The sequence below is a fragment of the Larus michahellis genome, chromosome 2 (genome assembly GCF_964199755.1).
Source record: "Larus michahellis chromosome 2, bLarMic1.1, whole genome shotgun sequence".
Lineage (NCBI taxonomy): Eukaryota > Metazoa > Chordata > Aves > Charadriiformes > Laridae > Larus > Larus michahellis.
Window position 1 is genome coordinate 77,602,310 of NC_133897.1, and position 20,103 is coordinate 77,622,412.

At 42.2% G+C, this 20,103-nt stretch overlaps 1 protein-coding gene across 4 annotated transcripts in view; it reads left to right on the top strand.

The window, feature by feature from the left end:
• The first annotated feature begins 303 nt into the window (after positions 1-303).
• The window catches only part of ECI2 (enoyl-CoA delta isomerase 2), a 32,630-nt gene continuing 12,830 nt past the window's right edge, over positions 304-20,103 (top strand). Inside the window, exons 1-4 of one of the 4 annotated variants that reach the window (XM_074576041.1) lie at positions 304-428; positions 14,259-14,313; positions 18,450-18,612; positions 19,885-19,983. In XM_074576041.1, the coding sequence (XP_074432142.1) occupies positions 18,490-18,612; positions 19,885-19,983 (222 nt within the window). In that variant the 5' untranslated portion in view covers positions 304-428; positions 14,259-14,313; positions 18,450-18,489. Of the gene's footprint in view, positions 539-14,258; positions 14,314-18,449; positions 18,613-19,884; positions 19,984-20,103 lie in introns of all 4 variants that reach the window. The other 3 variants (XM_074576043.1, XM_074576040.1, XM_074576042.1) reach the window with 3 other exon arrangements.

Below are 20,103 nucleotides of genomic sequence, written 5' to 3' on the forward strand. Positions count from 1 at the left end.
CCCGTGTCATTTCTGACCACAAAGTGCATTTTTTGGGGGGCACGGCTCCGGAGCGCCGCCACACAACCCTGCCTGCTCGCTCCCTCGCAGCCGCGGGACAAGGGCACCCGCCGCCGCAGGCCCGGACCGCCGCCTCACGGCTCCCGCTGGAGCCCGCCCCGGCCCCGACGAGCCCCCTCAGCAGCTTCCAGCGAAGCCACCGCCCGCAGCCCGACCTCCCCGCGGCGCTGGAGACGATACCCTGCCTGGGGAGAGAGTGGGCGGGCGCTACCTCCTCAGCTGAGGGCGCGGCGGCTCCAGCGGGGCGGGGTTTGCCGTCTCCTCCTCCTCCTCCTGCTCCTCCTCCCGCCCTCACTCTCCCTTGTCATGGCGGCCCCGGCCCTGACCTTCGTCCGGAGGTTGTGTTGGCGGCCACTCCGCGATATAAGGTGAGCCCCCATCGCCGTCGCACCGCCTCAGCGGTCGGGGGTTCCGGCGCCGTCCTGCCCTGGGGAAGGCACCGCGCCGCGAACGGCCGTCTCCCCGCCGCGCTCTCGGGGTGAGTGGTCGGCAGCGAGCCCTGGGCGGCCTTCCCGCCTCCCACCGCCCCGCGCCTCCGGCGGGGCCCCCCTGGTGGGGGGGGGGGCGGGGGAGCAGGCAGCGGTGGGGCCGGGGGTGTAATCGCCGTGGGGCGGCGGGAGGGCCCGGCCGTTGCCTCAGGCCTGAGCAGCCCCAGCTCCCTCCTGCCGGGGCACGGCCTGGAAATCGGCTGCCTTCCTGGCTGTGCCGCTCGGTGAGCTGGGTTAGCTGTCTCTGTATGGCCCCGCACCTGCCGGGGTTAGTGGGCAGGACGAAACCTTGCTTTCATCTTAAGACGAAGGAGAACGCTTCCTGCCTAGGAGAGGGCCCCTTCCAGCCATACCGGAGGGGTGACTGAACGTGCTGTGGGGAGGGGGAGACCTGCATTTCATGCCCTCCTCAAACACGGCCTAAACCCTCGTGTTTCTGTCTCCTGAGGCAAATGTATAACCAGTGAAGAAATTGTTGTTTAGGCTGGGGGTAAGGCATCCAAAACACTACTGAAATACAGAGAAGAAAGTGTGATTTTGTGTTTTCCTGTTTGTTGTTTTTTTTTTTTCCCCTGCCTTGTCAGTCACACAAACTTAATCGTGTGTCCAGGTCATTAAGCCTTCTTGCTAAGACTACTCCGGCTTTCCAAATAGTGATCGATGTAATATCTCCTGTGGTGTGCCTTTATTGCATACTACTTTTAAGCTGTTTGCAAATAAAGTGCCATATGCTGTAGTGCGCACTGTGGCAGCAGAGCACGTTCGGCGGGAGTTGGGCTGTGGGAAGCAGAAAGGATGGATTGACTTGCTAGTAGGCTTAAAGTTGCAGGATTAACACTTTGTTTTTATTGAAAAAGCTTAAATTGGAAGCTGCACTGTAAAACTGCTTGTGTATGAATAAGAGTTAGAAAAGATGCCAGTTTGTAGAATTGCCTCTTCCTATCAAAAATAGCTTAATAAATACACAGTTAAAGAAAAGTAAGCATTTGGTGGTTTAAGTATACTTGGTAAGCAAGTTCCTAAGTAAAATAGTGAAGCAGGCATCATCATACCAATAGATTAAAGACCTCTCATACTTTGATTGTTAACAACATGCAAATTCAACTGTTACAATGCACACTTTCATAAGTGAAATGCTTTTACTCAAGTATCTGTTAGGCATGACTGCATCTTGACCAGAAAACTGTAGTTATTTATGCATTAAATTGTAATATTTTTCTCCCCAAGTTTTGTGAGAAATTATTTGAAGTATGTACATGTACAGAGAATACAAATTGTGTGATAAGCCTGACTTCTGCCCTCATTTAAATAAATAACTCTTTAGGCAAGCTTTCTACAGGTAAATAATTTAATATAGCTAAGTTGTTACCCTTGGAGGGGAAGCAATTCTAAATTGGAAAACATGTAAAAGGCTGGCCTGATGGACATCATTAGGCTAGTGGAGTTAGATGTATTTGAAACAGCAAGATTCTATATGAGAATAAGGTAATAAATCAATATTAATAATGGGTTAATGTTTTTAGTATATAATCAGATATAGTACAGGAAAATGGTGCAATTTTTTCCAATGGTGGAACACCAGACAGGTGGGCTTTATTTTCTATATCAGCAGTATACTAGCAGAATTGTATCAAAGACACTGGCAGTCTTGCTGCACCAAGGAATTTAGGAAGCTTTTTTTTGCAGTCCAAAATCGAAAAAAAGAGGCATATCCATGGAGCACTGGGGGAGGAAGACTCTTACAAATATAAGGACAAAATGCAACAGTTCTCTTATTTTGTTTTGGTTTTGTGGTGGTGTTTTTTTTTTTTTCTTTTCCTAAGTAAGATATTCCTAATCCTTTCAGACATGGAGCTGTGAGTTCCATGGGCTCTTCTCCCACATACCTACTTCTTGTCCTGCCCTGTTGCAATATGTAATTTCTCCAAGTTTGAATTTGCCCAAGGGGTGGGAACGCTGACACAAATGCACATTTAGAAGAGTCTTGCTGGGACTGTAGCTATTCAACAGTCTTTGCATTCAGCTCTTTGAGATCGGAGCCCCCCACAACTCTACTGCTATGAGGCAGGCTGCATTTGCATTTATGGCAGGTCAGACCTCTTGGAGCAGAACGTTTGCTGCTGGGAAACCTGCATCCATGCTACCCTTGTTTTGAGGGTTTTCTTCAGGCTGGTTGTAGTATGATCCCAGCACTGAAGGCCTGTCTGTGGCTGGAGGATGTCTCCTGATTTGATGTAATCTGGAAGGGATCTAACTCGTATGTGCCAAGACAGCTCTGCAGCACAAACTGGGAGATGGAGTTAGCGTCATTTTAGAGACTTGCTCTGAGAGCGTTCTCCTGGTCCAAACTAAGACAGTAACATAGTCGCACCCTAACTTCCTAGTTGGTACAGTTACCTCAGCAACTTTAAAGGTCAGATTTTATCAAAGACTGATCTTTCCATAAGCTACTCTTTTATTTCTCAGCAGCTCTGAAGAGCCTTTTTCAGAGGAGCACTCTTAAATGCTGGTCTTTATTTAAAGTGGATTGAAAAATGGTTAATTTTCCCTCGAGCTGTTGGCTTGTCCTTGCTTATGTGGCCTTGTTGGTCTTTGCCCGTGCCTGGAATACTTCCTTCTTAGAATAAATCTGTCTTTACTACAGTGTCTGCTCTTCAGCTTGAGAGGCAGCAATCTTAAGTGTTCAAGTTCACTGCCATCCTGGCTCTTGAGCAGTGTCCCAAATCTCTTCTTGGTTTCCCTGCAGCATTTTCTGACAAGACATCTGCATGTTTACAGCCCAGCCACACAGCAGGAGTGTCATGGTTTGGGGCTGTTGCTATTAAATCCCAGCACAATATGCAACGGTCCTTATTCAGTCTCCCCAGCCCTTTTCTATTTCTGCCTGGGAATTAATTGAACCTGGTCCCTGCATTGATTATCCTTGGTGCTACAGTTGAATTCTTTGTTCGTTATACCAAGGGCCCTTTGATACATTTATGGCAAAGCAGGACATTATAACCCTTGCATCTACTCCTTTTCCTGTCTCTGACTGCAGCTCTTTTCTGCCTTCCCTTCCACTAAGCCAGTCAGGTGAAAGGGCCCAGGGGGTTTGTCTTTGCCCTGGAACTGTGTGTGTTGTGAGGAAACTCCTCTGTTGAGGATGGAGGAAGAACTGGTCTCTTGCAGCTGAGAGATTATTTCTGGCTTCATCGAATAGCTGTGCTCTTGGGCCTCTGTCAGGGAGAAGAGGTCGGTATTCCAGGTCATTCCCTGAAAATGCTTCTTTATTGCTGTTAAAGGTTTATCAACTGCATCATGGGTTTTCGTTTGCTTGTTTTTAACTCATGAGGAGGATGGAAACACAGTCTTCCACTGCTACAGATATGCAATGAAGTTTCCTGCATTTGAGAATAATTGCAGATGTCAGCACACCCGAAACACATGTAGGCCTTGCTTTGTGGAAAACCTCTTTGAGGCTACTATCATCCTGGAGGTAACGAATAAGTTTAGTAGTCTTCCTTCTTCTGTCTTGTTTCTTTCTTCCAGGTTTGGCCATGAGGAGCTTATCGGCCTCAGAGGGAATCTGCCTTGTATCGCTGTAGTGGGAAACGTCTAGTCCTCTCTGTCAATCCTGTTCAGATAGCTGTGGTTGGATACGGACATACAAATTTTAATAGCTTTGTTCTGATGTTCTCATGCTGGCTGAGCAAAAAGGACACTATTCCCTCTTCACTTCTCACCCACTTTCCTGCTGCCAGGCCCTATTTCTGTATTGCAGCTGCTGCTTTCCTTCTCTTTTCTACTGCCCGCTCTCACCCCCAATCCAACCCCCTTTTACAAGGAGGAGGACTGGATTTTGTAGTGTTTCTCTCAAGTAATATATCAGACTATATTCTTAAAAACCCTGTGTGCTAACACTGTTCTGTGGGTCTGTACCAAAACCACTGGTGCTGGCAGAAGAAGTTGCTTTTATGCCTGAAACTTTTGCCCTTATGTTAGGTCTTGCCTGAGTTGGATATGTTTTCCCTCCTGATCTGAGCATGGCATAGGCAGCAGGTGTCCTGCGGCCTCCTGAACATCTGCCCACCAGCTTCCCCACCTGCTAGCAGCTGGGTGGGAATGCATCCTGGCACGTTGGCGCAGGGAATGTGTACATGTACAGGGCTGTGTTTTACCCACAGCAAAAAATGCATGCCCTGATCGTACACCAGGGATGCCCCATGGAGTATGCTTTTCACTCCCTGTTGCTGTCTTACGTGGGTTCTTGTGTTTTGGTTTCCGAGTCTTAAGTCATGACTCTCAGTGCTGTGTCTCAGGCTGAACTACCTTGCCTTGCTCAGCTGTTTGCTATGCTGAATCATAGGGTTGGAAGGGACCTCTGGAGATCATCTAGTCCAACCCCCCTGCCACAGCAGGGTCACCTAGAACAGGTTGCACAGGAACACGTCCAGGTGGGTTTTGAATGTCTCCAGAGATGGAGACTCCACCACCTCCCTGGGCAGCCTGTTCCAGTGCTCTGCCACCCTCAAAGTAAGGAAGTTCCTCATGTTTAGATGGGACTTCCTGTGTTTAAGTTTGTGCCTGTTACCTCTTGTCCTGTCCCCGGGCACCACTGAAAAGGGCCTGGCCCCATCCTCCTGACACCCACCCTTTAAGTATTTATAAGTGTTGATAAGGTCCCCCCCTCAGTTGTCTCTTTTCCAGACTGAAGAGACCCAAATCCCTCAGCCTTTCTTCATAAGAGAGGTGTTCCAGTCCCCTAATCATCTTGGTAGCCTTTTGCTGTACCCTCTCCAGCAGTTCCCTGTCCCTCTTGAACCGGGGAGCCCAGAACTGGACACAGTACTCCAGGTGTGGCCTCACCAAGGCAGAGTAGAGGGGGAGGATGACCTCCCTCGACGTGCTGGCCATGCTCTTCTTGATGCACCCCAGAATGCCATTGGCCTTCTTGGCCACAAGTGCACATTGCTGTCTCATGGTCATCCTGTTGTCCACCAGGACTCCCAGGTCTCTTTCAGATGAGCTGCTCTCCAGCAGGTCAGCCCCCAACCTGTACTGGTGCATGGGGTTATTCCTCCCCAGGTGCAGCACCCTACACTTGCCCTTGTTGAATTTCATAAGGTTCCTCTTTGCCCAGCTCTCCAGCCTGTGCAGGTCTCTCTGTATGGCAGCACAGCCTTCTGCTGTGTCAGTCACCCCTCCCCAGCTTTGTGTCATCAGCAAACTTGCTGAGGGTGCACTCTATCCCCTCAGCCAGGTCATTGATGAATATATTGAAGAGGACTGGACCCAGTACTGACCCCTGGGGAACACCACTCGTCACTGACCTCCAACTAGACTCTGTGCCCCTGATCACAACCCTCTGAGCTCTGTCTTTCAACCAGTTATCTATCCACCATACTGTCCATTCATCAAGCCCACACTTCCTAAGCTTCCCTATGAGGATGCTGTGGGAGACAGTGTGAAACGTCTTGCTTATGGCAAGGTAGACCACATCTACCACCCTCCCCTCATCTACCCATCCAGTCATGCCATCATAGAAGGCTATCAGATTAGTCAGACATGATTTCCCCTTGGTGAATCCATGTTGAGTACTTCTGATAGCTTTCTTTTCCTCCACATGCCTTGAGATGACACCCAGAATGAGCTGTTCCCTCATCTTTCCAGGGATGGAGGTGAGGCTGACCAGCCTGTAGTTCTCCGGGTCCTCCTTCTTGCCTTTTTTGAAGACTGGAGTGACATTGTCTTTCCTCCAGTCCTCAGGCACTCTGCACTCCAGGACCTTCCAAAGATGATGGAGAGCATCCCTGCAATGACTTCCTGCAGCTCCCTCAGCACTCTTGGGTGCATCCCATCGGGACCCATGGACTTGTGAATATCTAACTGATCCCTCACTCGATCTTTCTCAACCCAGGGGAAGTCTTCTTCTTTCCCTGTTACTTTCTCCAAAGTCTGGGACTCTGGAGGGCTGGGCCAAGCAGTAAAGACCGAAGCAAAGAAGTCATTCAGTAACTCCACCTTCTCCGCATCCTCCATCACCATGGCTCCTGTTTCATTCAACAGTGGGCCCACAACTCCTCTGGTCTTCCTTTTGCCTGCAATATACTTGTAGAAGCCCCTCGTGTTGAGTTTGACATCCTTAGCCACATTTAATTCCAAGGCAGCTTTGGCTTTCCTCGTTTCATCCCTGCACACTCTGGTGGCATTCTTGTAATCCTCCCAAGTGGTCAGTCCCTTCTTCCACTTATTGTAAACTTCCTTCTTCAGCCAGTCAGCATTTTATTTCTCTGTGACAGATTTCTGTTTATCAGCTGTCCTTGGCTTACTCTGGATTCTGTAGGTCTCAGGTGCTTTGCTCTGCTCCTCCTGCTCGAGATAACTGTGTTTATCTTCTCAAACTTCCCTTCAGTAGGTCGGGCCTCTAGTTATAGTTGATGCTTTTGACCCAAGTTGTCTTGCCCAACCTTTGACTAAAGTGGACCACAGATCCTTGCCTGACCACCAGAAAAGCAAGCAGAGCACATAACTGCCTTGATTTTATACATTATTTTTTTTCCCAAGCTTAGTCTTTTCTGCTTTGGTGTAGATCAATAAAAAGTTTAGAGAGCTCATCATATTTCCCTTACCTTTTAAATAGTAATAATTTTCTTTTAATCTATATTTTTAAAAAAAAAAATTAAAAAATCACATTCTTTCCTTTCTTGAAACCTTGCCCAATTTGATTTTCACAGTAACTTTTTGTGAAATACTGGTAAAATCAGGTTCCCCCAGCACTGTGACTGTAAGGTGCTTTCAGAGTCTTTCAGAAAGGGTCTTCATACCACCGAAGAATCTTGAATTTCTCTTTTCCTTTAAGAGTTGGGATTCTGAAACATAGCCACTAGAGTAAACTCCTCCACTGTCTTTTGAATACTGAGCTTAACTAGTCAATGGAAAATAAACAGTTAAGTCTCTTCAAGGGAGGCTTTTTCTGCAAATACTAATGTTAATTGCATGAGTTACTACATCTTGTTTGTGCATGCTGATTTACCAATATGACTTAAAAGACAAAAGGTAGTGGTGAAATGACTGAACAGTTGTCCAGAAAAGCACCTTAATAAACTGAAGTCCTTATTTAAGCACTGTCTTAAACTGTTTTGAACAGTAATACACGCAGCAGTTAAAATCAACAAAATGAAATCTGGAGCAGCAAGCTCGCCAACTGTATGTAATTGAGTCAGATTTGACAGTTCACAGCTAATATCAAGCCAAGGTGTCTGGAAGTCCTGAAGCTGGATTTGCTTAGAACGCAGCTTTCTGTTGTAGTTAATTTGCTTTGTAGCAGCTGTTCATTGAAGTCAGCGTGACCTTGCCAGCTTTGTCTGCTTAAGTCAGTGATCACTAGGTGGTTCTGTAGCAGCTTTGCTGCCGAGTTCAAAAGAATCTGATAGTGTGAATGCAGATAAGGTGGTGGTTAATTACACTTTTTGTCTTTGAATTTTGTTAGGCTTGAACAGCTATTCTCTCCAAAGTGGGTTCTCAAGTAGTTTCCACTTGACATGAAGAACCACAGTTTGTTTCTGCTCTTGCTTTTTAAGATTTCTCTCTCCATCACAAGTTAGTTACGAGTTTCTTGTGGAGAATGTAAATAAGTTTTTGAATGTTTGGGGTTTTTAAAATTTAATATGGTGCTAGAATTAATTTTGAGCTTTTGCTAGGGTAAAAGATACTGTTTCTGAATAATTCTAAGGAGCTACTAATTTCTCTCTTTCCTTCTACTTCACCCTCTGTGCAGATTATGTTCTGTCTGCAGCTGTGATATAGTGAAGAGAGCAAGGAAACTATACTTCATTCTTACATAGCAGTCTTCATTAGGATGGAAATTGGTCTATTTAGCAAACTTTTTGGAACATGGCATGTGTGAAGAAACGAAAAACACTTGAATGTCAGGAATTCAGAATTCATAGTGCAAAACATGACATTCTACCTGGGCTTGATATGCAGACTCAATTTACTGCAATGAACCTTGTTTACAAGTAACCTCCATTTGTAGTAATGCCAAAGTAGACCCCAGAGGTTTTACTGGTAGTTAACTTTGTGAGAGTGAACACATAGAGGAGATTGAACCAGTTATGTCAGTCTCTTCTTTTTTCCACTTTATTGTTGTATTCAGCATAAGAATATTTGTGGGTTTTTTCCTATTTCCTGACTGTTCTATTTTAGAAGAATAATTTAAATGTTGATCGGTGTGAAACAGTCTGCCTTAAAACTATTATATATAGATATTCAGTTCAGATTGCATGTTTCTTCATTATTCTGAGGTCGTAAATGATTGAGCCTTTCTATTGTGATGAGCCCACTGATTACAGTGAACATTTTTCAGGTTCTCTTGAAGTTCATTATAATAAAATGTAGACTGTAATCAGTAAACTCCAGCAAAAACTGTGAGGTAAGACTTTAAAGGTCTTGTTAAACCATCCTTTATTTCACAGAGGAACAGAAACCATTGCCAAGTAATTCGGTACTAGATACTCCACCAGAAAAGAGGAAGCAAAAGCTCTCTTGGAATGAGTTCTGGAAGGCTTTTTTCTTCTATCAGAACTCAGGCTTTAAGTCATGGAATAATTGGTGCTATTTGTTTGGCTTTGGAGAGGTCTGGCAGTGATTAAAATGTAGCAACTTGATAATTTGCCAACATCCTGGTTTTTAAATTATCCTGGCAGTAGTATTTTATCACTGAAAGCAATTATATTAAAGAAAAAAAGTCACTCTCACAGTTTTCAGGATAGTATTTTATCAGCTGGTGCTTTTAATATGAGCACTGTTAAGTAAGCCATAGAAGTTAAGTTACACTGTTAAGTGTAGCCAGCCATGGAAAGGAGACCGTAAGTATTATTGATGAGCTAATAAATTAATTATTTTGTTAATAATCTACGGACTTTTCATGTTGACCTAGATACCTACAGAAAGGATAACAGTAGTAGATGGCAGTAAATTCAGTAGGGAGGCAGACTTCATTTGTGCCAGAGAGAACTTATGTAATGTTTTGTTATGTTATTGTTTTGCTGTGTGTATGAAAGCTATCTTTTTTTTCTGGTAACGTGGAGTACACCAAGTGGAAACTTCTGTGATCTGGTCAGTGAATGAACACTAATTTAATCAAAGATTAAATGGAAATTATCACTGTGCTTAGAAACAAGTAAACCATCAAGAAACAAGCCACCATAAGATTTCTAGAGAGTAAATTGGCCTAGGTCTTTACAGGACATCTGTAAGTTTGTCTGGTTGTGGGTGCTGGAAATAGTGCCAAACCTAAAAGCAGTGTGTTACTTTGTGTTTAGACTCAATTTGTTTAATTCTAAATTATCTGAAAGAATTCTGGATTTTGACAGGGTAAGCCATTGACAGATACTGTTTTGGTATTGTCATTTAGCTTGTTCAGTATTCTTTTTGTCCATCCCCCCTGTATCTAGGTGTCATGTATTCAGGAGAGAAAGTAAGCTTCAGACAAATTGTTTATCTCCTTTCACTTGTTCAACTGAACTAGCAGGAGAGTTGGTGGGTTTTCTAATGTGGATGGGAGCTCCAGCAGCTGGTTGTATCCTTGTCAGAAACCTACCTACCTTGGACAAAAGCCATTAACATCAAAGTGTACTTTCTTGCTCTCCATACAGTCAGCAGCGTTTGTCCTCAGAAGCCAAATAAAAATGGCTTTTTCCTTTCTCCATTAGCAGCAAAATTAGTTTGAGTATTTGTTCATAACTGTTTTGTTAAAGTCACCTTGGATAAAGATGTATAAAGAACCTATTTGAGTTTTTTGTTCTCCAAATACTACAATAAACTTTTAGTTATTCTCAGCAAATGTCAGATTTATGAGTATCAGAGCTCAATGTTTTTTTGCTAACATTCATGTTTGTAAGCTTTGAACGTGTTTCAGAGGATATCTGTCTGTAAATCTTCCTGCTTGCAGAGATGTCTTACATGGACTGAGGATGTACAGGAAATTCTCCCATGCTTTAATCATTCACCATTTCCAGTTAACTTAAGACTGCTGGAAAGAGAGAGCTCTTGCAGAGAGTTCAGGAGATGATCCCAGTTTTCCTCTCAGCAGCTGTGATGAGAGAATATCAACTGTGGCTGCACAGAGCACGAAGAGCAGACCACGTCAGATCTCAGTGAATGGTAATCTAGATCTTTGATTCTTAGCTATTCTTTAATATTGGAAAAAAACAACCAACAAGCCTATCAAGCACAGCTGAGCCACTTAAACTAAACAACAGTGATTCAGCACTTCAATTTGCCAACAGACACATCATTATCTTCTAGTTCTTACGTGTCAAAACAGCGTAGGAGTGTTAAATAGTAAAAGCTGATAAGGATTTGTATACCGAAGTTGTGTTTAGAACAACTATTGAAATGTTCTAATGTAAAGGAAGAAATAATTTGACTTTTATTTCTTTCTGTTTATTAAAGCCAGCAGTAAGTGAATTGATTTACAGAGTATTTGCATTGATCTTTTCTGCTAGCTAGATATATTGGAAATACCATAATAGAAGCATTTCTATTACCCGATAGCAGTACGTTTTAGTTACTCCGCACTAGCTACAGTATAATGGGGTACTGCCAGGGACTGTGCTGGTAGAACAGGGAGGGAAAGTTATTTTCTTATGTTTTTTAGAAAAAAAAGTTCTATTTACTGAGTCATCAACACCTCCATGTTATCACCATGATTAATAAAACTTTGTATTTCCCCAAGTGAACCAAATCCATTGATTCCTAGAGAAAAACCTTGGTGCTGATTAGACTTTCTTAGGCTACTGTTTTTTTGTCTAAGAGGTGATGTGCTTGTTACAATAGGTCTGTGCAGGAGCCTGGTGAACAGCAGTGTTGCTTTACCAAACAGACCTGTGCATTAGTTCTTACTGCACAAAGAAGTAAAGCAACTCTGGCTGCTAAGCTGGTGTTAACCTGCTGCTAACCTGCTGTGGCCTACTAACTTGGATTACTACTAACCTACTGCCATGGTGCATGTTAGCAGTCGATAGCGAAGCAGGGCTTAACAGAGTGAGCCTGTGAACTTAAGTGGGGAGAGTACAAGCTGCTTTGTGTGCAGTTACCTTCTTTTGTAGTTGCTAGATTTAGAAAATATACCAGTTACTGAAATTTGAACAGACAAAAATTGTTAGAGGCAGTCTCTGCTTCTCTGTCTTCTGAAGGAAGACTGAATTTCATCTGCCCATGTTCAGAATTGTTTTAGTTTTAAAAAAGAAACTAGAGGTAGAGGATCTTGAAAGAGGTGCATACAAATAAAGGGAAGTGTAAGTTTTCACATGGGATGGTTGCGGAAACAAATGCAGGCTGTTCATGTGTCAAATTTGGTTACTCCACATTTCCCAGTTTAAGAGAAGAAACTTAAAACGACAGGACTAGAAATTAGCATCTGAAGTAATTTGACTTTATTAGTGTAAAAACTGCAAAGCTGAGATTTCTTTAGTATTCACCGCCTACTACACAGTAAGAAAGTCTCTGTACAACTTAAACAGTTGCTGCTTTCCACCTAAAAGTCTGACAAGATATTGTAACAGACATCATATGCATTTGATAGACACTCATGAGAAACAAAATAATTCTGCAGGGGAAAAAAAAAAACGATGAGGGGAAAAAAAAAAAAGCAGCAACCTGAAAAGAGAGTATGACAAGAAATACTGTGGGATCAAACAATCTAAAGTTCTGTGAGAGAAACCTGTAATAGGATGACAAAAAGAAAGAGAAGGTTGCTTACTTCTACAGACAGAAGAACCTGCACCCAGAATTCCTGTATTAAGTAATTATCCACACCACTCCTTTTTTTCCTCCAGCATCAAGGGAGGAATGATTGCTCCAAACATGCCACAGGCTGCGCAGTTTGCTTTAGCACTGTCAAGTGTCCCTTCTTTTCCCAGCTTGGCTCTAGGTAGCTTGTATGGAAAGAATAACTGGAGGACTGAGAGGTACGGCAGAAATTTTACATTAGCCCTCTCCACCTTCAGCTATAAGCAGAAAGCTCTTACATGCCATGCTTAGTGTTACATTATTGTGTAAGTAAATTTCTGTTTGGATTCAGTAGCATATAACCGATGGCATGATGAGTGGTGATTGGGGCAACCTGCAGATTAAAATTTCTGATGATTTTTGTGTCAACAGTATAGACTGTCACTCAGTCAACAGTAGCTTCCTGTCACCCAGCAAAATAAAGTGAAGTACAACTTTTAAATCTATTGCATGCAGAAAATACTGCAAGTGAATATGGAAAACAGTAACATTATTTTCCTAGTTACCGAGAAAGCTATGACATAGTGGTACTGCTAATGCTGTGCTCATTGTCGTTATTTGGTTATCAACCTTTCTTTTTCCTTTTTTCATCTTCTTTTTAGAGATTCTGATATGAAGTCTTGGGGGAAAAAAATAAGATAAATTGGTTCACGGGTTGAATTTCTTTTTCGAGATGGTCCACTTATTTTCTCATGGTTACAGTTTAAATACTGGCTTGTATTCCCCTCACATGCCTCATTTCCTAACAGTTGCTGCAGTTGCCAACGGTGGCAACCTTTCTCGCCAACTCTGCTCCTGCGTCCCTTGATGTAGCTGAACTAATGATCAAAGGCTGCTATTCCTTCTCCAGATCCCTTTCTTTCTCTTCTGTCAAGGAAAAATCGGGATAATTTTGAGGGAGGATCAAAATGGGAGAAGCTCTACTGAAAGAGGGGGACTGAAGCTTGAGACTCTGCTCGGAGTGGGAATACTCCGTGCCCAGGCACCATCAGGCAAGGAGTACCACGGTCACCCCATGAGAGAGGGCTTATTGTTCCTCCACTGTGGATGTGTGTGTCCCAACAGCAGGAGGACAGGGAGTGAGGAGGTCTCATTTGGTTGCTCCACTGCTTGGCATTGGAGCAGCCTTTCAGAGCAGTGGTTGCTTGTGCCGGAGAGGACCCGGTGAAGTGCTTGGGATAAATTTCGGACTCCTGAATCTTCTAGAACAATTGAGGCTCTGGCTGGCACCTCAGAAGTGGCTATGAGCTGGGCTGGGCAATGCGTTCTGTCTCCTCTTTGCCAGGACCCTGGAGAGGCACAAAATTAGAAGCTTGGTTTAGGTCATAAACAAACACTTGGTGCCTTGAAATTGTGGGAATTGATTTTTTTTTTGTATCCTAACTAAACAAAAAAACCAACCCATACAAGTCTTCCTACAGTGTCAGAAACAAAACAGTATTTTGTTTGATTTTATCTAATTTTATCTTAAGGTGGAAAGAACATGAGCAGAAATATTGCCACTTTATGGTGCTGTAATACCAGGTCTGTGTGAAATGGCAAGGGGCAGTTACTGTGCTGCTCACTGTCGTACATGAGGAACGTCTGGAAAGAGCAGCACAAAAGATCACAGCACCTTGAGATAATCATCGCAAAGAAGAGATGTCGTATGCGTTATCTGGAGTATGACACATAATGTGCAAACGATATCCCCATCTTCTATTAAAACACATGTTCCAGGATTCATCTGAGTGGCAGTTTAATGTACTGCTTATTTCTGTCTGATAACACTTCCTGTTCTTTTTTTCTTCCTTGTCTCTCTAAAGCTAGTTATAGTAATGCAAAATGAGCATTTTCCAGTTCTGTCAAGAGTTTTAAACCCATGTGTTTCTAGCACCACCCGCTGCTTTTAATCCAAATAGGATTTTTAACTGCTTTTGTCTGTGCTTTATTTCCCAGGATCTACTAACGTTTAAAAGAAAACCTTTATTAGTAAATGGAAGACGGAGTTCAGGTATATATGTCCCTTTCTTTTGCTGAGCATGTCTGATGTTTCCTGTGCAAAAAGATCTTTTCACTTCTGTTTAGTCTTAATTAGGAAACTGCTAAGTTGCTTTAAAAGTTAGAAAGTGAACAGACAGCGTTTTACAAAAAGTTGTCATATTTAACTCTATAAAAGTCCTTATGCAAGTGACAGAACTACACTGTAGTGAGAGGCCCTGTCTTTAACAGGCTTTGCAGTCTTTGCTAATAATTTAAACAGTGAGAAGCTGCTTTCAGTGTAATTGACTTTTAAAGTCTTAATTAAGAGCCTTATGTTTGAATGTTTATCACGATAAGAGACATCTATGTGAACAGGTAGAGTGAATAGGATGAATGGCTGGCTTGCAAGATATCCTGAATGGCAACAGAGAGATGTCTGAGGCAAGGGAATAAACGTGAAATGACTGTCAGCCTGGGTGTTTCAGGTTCAGGCAGTGATGCCCAGGATTTATTTCTTTTTTCAGAGAGTACAACTTGCAAAGTACCAAGTGAATGATCTTACAGAAGTGTGCAGGCATTTGTCGTGGACTCTGACTGCTCTGCCAAGTTGTGACTCTTCTTGCTTCTCTCTCTCTGGTGGGAGCTGGCTTTTTACCCAGCTGGGGGAGGTTGTGGGGCCCTCACATCTCTTCGTGGGTGCAGGTACAACAAAGATAACTTGTAGCAGTGGGACAGCGGCAGCTAATTGCCCACAAGGTGCAGGGCAATAAAGAGGAAGCTTTGCAAAGGAAATCATTTGACTTTGTTGCAGTGAGTAGGTGAGAACGGGGAACATGGAGGGGATTTTTTGATTGCATTTCCCAGGCTTCTTTTTCTGCTTAGATTGAAACAAGTGCAGGTTCATCAGTAGTTTGTAGGTCAAGTTCTAGGCTTTCTGCCTGCCTTGTGTGGTTTCAGCGTGGCCGCTAAAATGGGGCATGGATTTGCTCAGTGAGGGAGTAAGAAGGGTTCGGTGCTCACAGCAAGGGAGCAGCAGATGGAGGGAGCGAGTCCTGTCGTAGTGGGGAGCCTCTCCTGCTCCTTGGTCTTTGGGATTGTGGCATGACATACCTGTGTGATCCCAGAGATGACAGTGCCATTGCACGTGCTTACAGATGGCAAGTCATCTTCTCTTCACTCTTTATGTGATCTACTTGGGGTCAAGGAGCTCTGCTTCTGCTATTCCTGTATTCCTCAGAAGAATGAGGTCCTGCCCAAGATGAATAAATTGTGAAATACCTTAATTTTTCCTTTGCGTTTTCATCCTTTGTTATTTTAATAGAGACATAGTAGCAGTCAGCTTAGCCTTAGCATTTTGAGGACTGGTGATCATCACTAATGTATAGTAAATGTCCTCTGAGATCAGAAGGCAGAAAGAAAGGAGTGAATCATAGATATCCTGCAGAGGACTGAGCTACAAGCAGCAAGGAAGAACTAAAGAGGCCTTTTCGTATAAACTTTATAGACTTCAGTAAACAGCAAAGTTGCACAGTCTCCTGTTACAAAGCAGTAGGTAAGGAGGAAAAGAAGAATTAAAGTATTTGAGAGTATTTGTAAGTGGATAGATAATGTATTTTACCCAAACATTTTTGTAGCTAAGAAGTAAAACTGGGTATAACCAAACAGCAAAGGCAAGTAGCTCTGAGTGTGGACTTACTGAAAGATCGTTCCACTTTTCCCCAGACAGATGATTTTTTTTTTATTCACCTAATTTTCTCATCCTCTTCTAACTTGTCCACTTTGCATCCTTAATAAGGAAGAGAACTGGTGACCTGCTAAATGCCAAAAACCCTTAACCCGGAACATATGTGTGTACATACCTTCAGACGGGCTGTGATGCCGTTCTGCTCTCACCAGCCGCCCATCCTCAAGTCTTGTTAATTTATGGTCACTATCAAATTGTATATAAAAAGAGACTCTTAAAGCCTGTTTATGATATTGGCCATAGCCAAGCTGGAGTGAAGTCCATATTGTTGAACATGTTGTAAACCCAAATCTCCCTTTTTAAACATTGAATCCACTTCAGTATGGTCATTGTCTAGACTGACAAAAAAAATTAGTACCAGATACATGGATCGTCTTGGGAACAGCAGCATTCAAGTAGTTCCAAAGATGGCCATCAAGATTGGAGGAAAAAATCCCCAAACCAACAGAAACCACTAGTCTCTTTCCTGCACTCTCATTTTCTTCTTCCTGTAAATGTGACTTTCAAAACATGTTTGGGAGATAGGATCTGAAAGAGAGCATCACGTTCTGTGACTCCAGGACAGAATAATCAAAGGAGCTCAGTATTAAAAAAACTTGTATCTGTATCCATTTAACGTATGCTTTTCCTGTCAAAGGACACTTATTGATGCTGGAGGTGAAGTCCACAAGTTGGCTAAATAGCCTCCCAGTTGTATAAACTTGTTAAACTCTGACACAGTCTTCTGAACACATCAGTTTGAATATTGGTTAAACTGGCAGATGGTTAACCCACATGTGTCTGGGTGCACTGCTATGTTAATAAAGGGCTACAGCCAATCAATTTAAGTAAGAAGACTTTCTGTTCCTGCAGCCTTTTTTGATAGCCTATTCCATCTTGTATTGTTCAGATAGATTTCTTTTTACTAGCGTAAGATTTTGAAGCAGATTCTGGAATTCTTTCTTTTTGAAAGAATTTCTTTATATAACAGAAAATATTCTTTCCATTTCTGTCATTCAAACTCAGTAGCCATAAAATACCAGGGACTTAGATTTTATTAATAGAGAAGGGCTGTAAAATAGGACATAAACCCAATAAATCTTACAAACTTTTTTACAAAACAACCAAAACCTTCTATCTGCATGAAATGAAAAATAAAATTAGCTGGACATGATTGGCATTCTTCGTACTTCCTGCCTGCAGCTTTTAGACTTGTGACAGAAAATAAATTTTATTTAAGGAATAAGACCAATGAGGATGTTTTTGAAGTAGGCAGCAGAATTTCTCTAAAATTTTCATTAGGTGTGTATAAAAAGGCAGAATTCTCATGTTAGGTGTGATTTTTAAATGATGGTTCTGTAACTGAAATGTTAACAGATTAAATTAATAATTAAACATTCTGTCAGTTTGCATTTGAGCTAATCATTGATTTTTCAAATGTGACTGGTTATGAAATCTAACATATATGATGTTTAACAAGAGAGCAATTTAACCAAAGAAAGCCAAGACAACATGTTTTTGCCTTATTAAAACAAGCCAAAGTTATTAGGCTTTCTTGGCTTTTGGTTCCAAACTCTGGCATAAACCTGCTTTTACAAAACCTTATAGGGTTGGCTTACATTTGTTTTTTTGGAGTGGGGTTTGGGGTTTTGTTTTGGTTTGGGGTCTTTTTTTTTTTGGTGGAATTACCTTTCTTTTTTTCCAGTGGAGAGTTGTCTTAGAATATTTTGACCACCGCGCGGTTTCTTTTTTTTTAATTCCACACCGCACCGCCCCCCCCCCCCCCCCCCCCGCCAAGTGTCTACAGGCTGTTTTACAGGTAGTCCTTTTCCACAGTATGTTTTGAAATTAACCTTCACTTGTGCTGTCCTCGTTGGAGAACCAGGCTTTCAGATTGAAGTATTTCTAGGTAGAAGCACACAAACTTCAAAAGATCACAAAAAACAGACAGGCTGCCTGCTCATTTTAATTCACAGACGTATACAGCTGTTAATGTTGCATACAGGTATTTAAACCATTCATAAAAATGTTCTGTGTTTCTTATTTGTTTGTCATGGACAGAACCTGTAGGGCTCTGATTTATTCCAGAAACAGTAAAACATTAGTTTACCACTACTGCATTTTAGTGGTCTGTATATGATCATCTGCTGTATTACTGCATAGTTTCTTTGTCATCTGGCAGCATTAAATCCAGCACTTACATACTAGAGAGAGATAATGTCATGTTCTCCAAAGGTTAATTATGTTGCAGCTAAAGCAAACTTCTAAAGCAACTTTCTTGTAATGTTTAGTATCTTGTTTTTTGTTGTTGTTTTAATCAGTGCAGATGCAAATATTGAATATTTTATGTTTACTTTAAATGTCTTTAAAAAGCAGCATATTTGTTTCTCCTCTGGTCTTACTCAAAAACCAAGTGAAGGGATTTTATTTCCACTTATTACCAGGCAAGCGCAAGCTGTTTGCATTCCAGCGATTCACCTGCACATGACTGCAGCCACCATGCAAGTCAGCCAGAAAGACTTTGAAAAAGCTCAACAACAACTGAAGCTTTTGAAAAAGGATCCTGGGAATGAAACGAAGTTGAAGCTCTACGCTTTATTTAAACAGGTAGCCTTGATTTACTTTGTTCCGTAAGGGGCATTTATAATACAAGGGGATGGACCTGTAAAATATTTACTTAAAATAGAAATTGTTCAAGTGTATTGTGTCTTAACAAGCTCTTCATTTCAAGTGCTCAAATTCTGTTCTTGAAATGCCAGCCCCTCGAACCCTGCCTGAATTCTGAGGGAAGCCAAACCTGTTTCAACTTATAAATCACGCTTTGAATTGAAACCTTTATTCAAAGGAATAGAGCCAATTTACATCAATTGTGTGATGCCTTCCGTGTAATATAGCATATCTTGATGCGGCTCTGGAAGATTGCTTATGCCTAGGAAAAAAGAGTATGCCACATGCTTCCTCTTAAATTTGTTGTATCTACAGTCAGACAGCTGGGCCTATAATAAAATGTTGTTGACATTTGAAGGTCGATTTCTGGGTTATTTTTTCTTTCTTTCTTTTTTTGTGCGGCCATTGTAGTGGTGGTATAGTTTGTTGGGTTTGGGGTTTGTTTTTTAAATTCAAGGAACTGTTCCACACCTAGAATGAAAGTTATTCTTTACTACAGCATGGAAGAAGACCTTTGTAGAAATAGCTGCAAGTCCTTAGCAGGGTTTGTACTGATATTTGGGGAAGTATTTGTGGATCAAGATTGGCTGCAGGGTCAGTAGAGACTGTGGCAATCAGTTGCTCCTTTAAATAGAACTTAAACAGCTAACTATTCCAGGTAGTTTTACTAATTAATAATAATGAGCTCAGAAATGTATTCTTTGTTTCCTGCCTCCCACTTGAAATACTTCTCTCTGATAGTGTACTTTTCTTCTGGAAAACTGGTTGTAGAATACTTCAGGATAGCTCAGACTCTTGCAGTTCAACTGGTCCAATGCCCTTACTCATAATAGTGCCAACTTTGAAGTAAGATCCAGCTTAATAGATCCTATGCAATGGTTTCTTTGTTCGTGCAGTTTAAAGTCTTTAACTTTGTTTTTAAATATAAAACTTCCGCAATTTTTGAGATAGGAGAACTTAACATGCGTGGGTGTTTTGGAACCTGGTGTCTCATATTGGTTAGGTGCTTCTGAAAGCCCAACAAGAGGTACTAGGAAATAGCAGGCACTGAAAACTTCATGGTATGTGAACTGTCTGAATATTGCCCAACCACTAGGTATTCCATCTGTCTCAGAATTGAATTCTGTATCCTGATCAGATAGATATTCCTAACAGTCATTGACTGGACTTTAATCGAAGGTTTACATAAGTTTTGTTTCACTCTCTTTTCAGGCTACTGAAGGTCCCTGCAATTCTCCAAAACCAGGTATGCTGGACTTTGTCAAGAAAGCCAAGTGGGATGCGTGGAATTCTCTTGGCGATTTGTCTCAGGTGACAGTACCTATAATTTCACTTAGATACTTTGTAGATTACTCTACCTTGAAATGCCTGGTCTGTAAGTGAATGGCTGATGTCCAAGCATATTACATGCTTGTTGAGCAACTCTGCTTC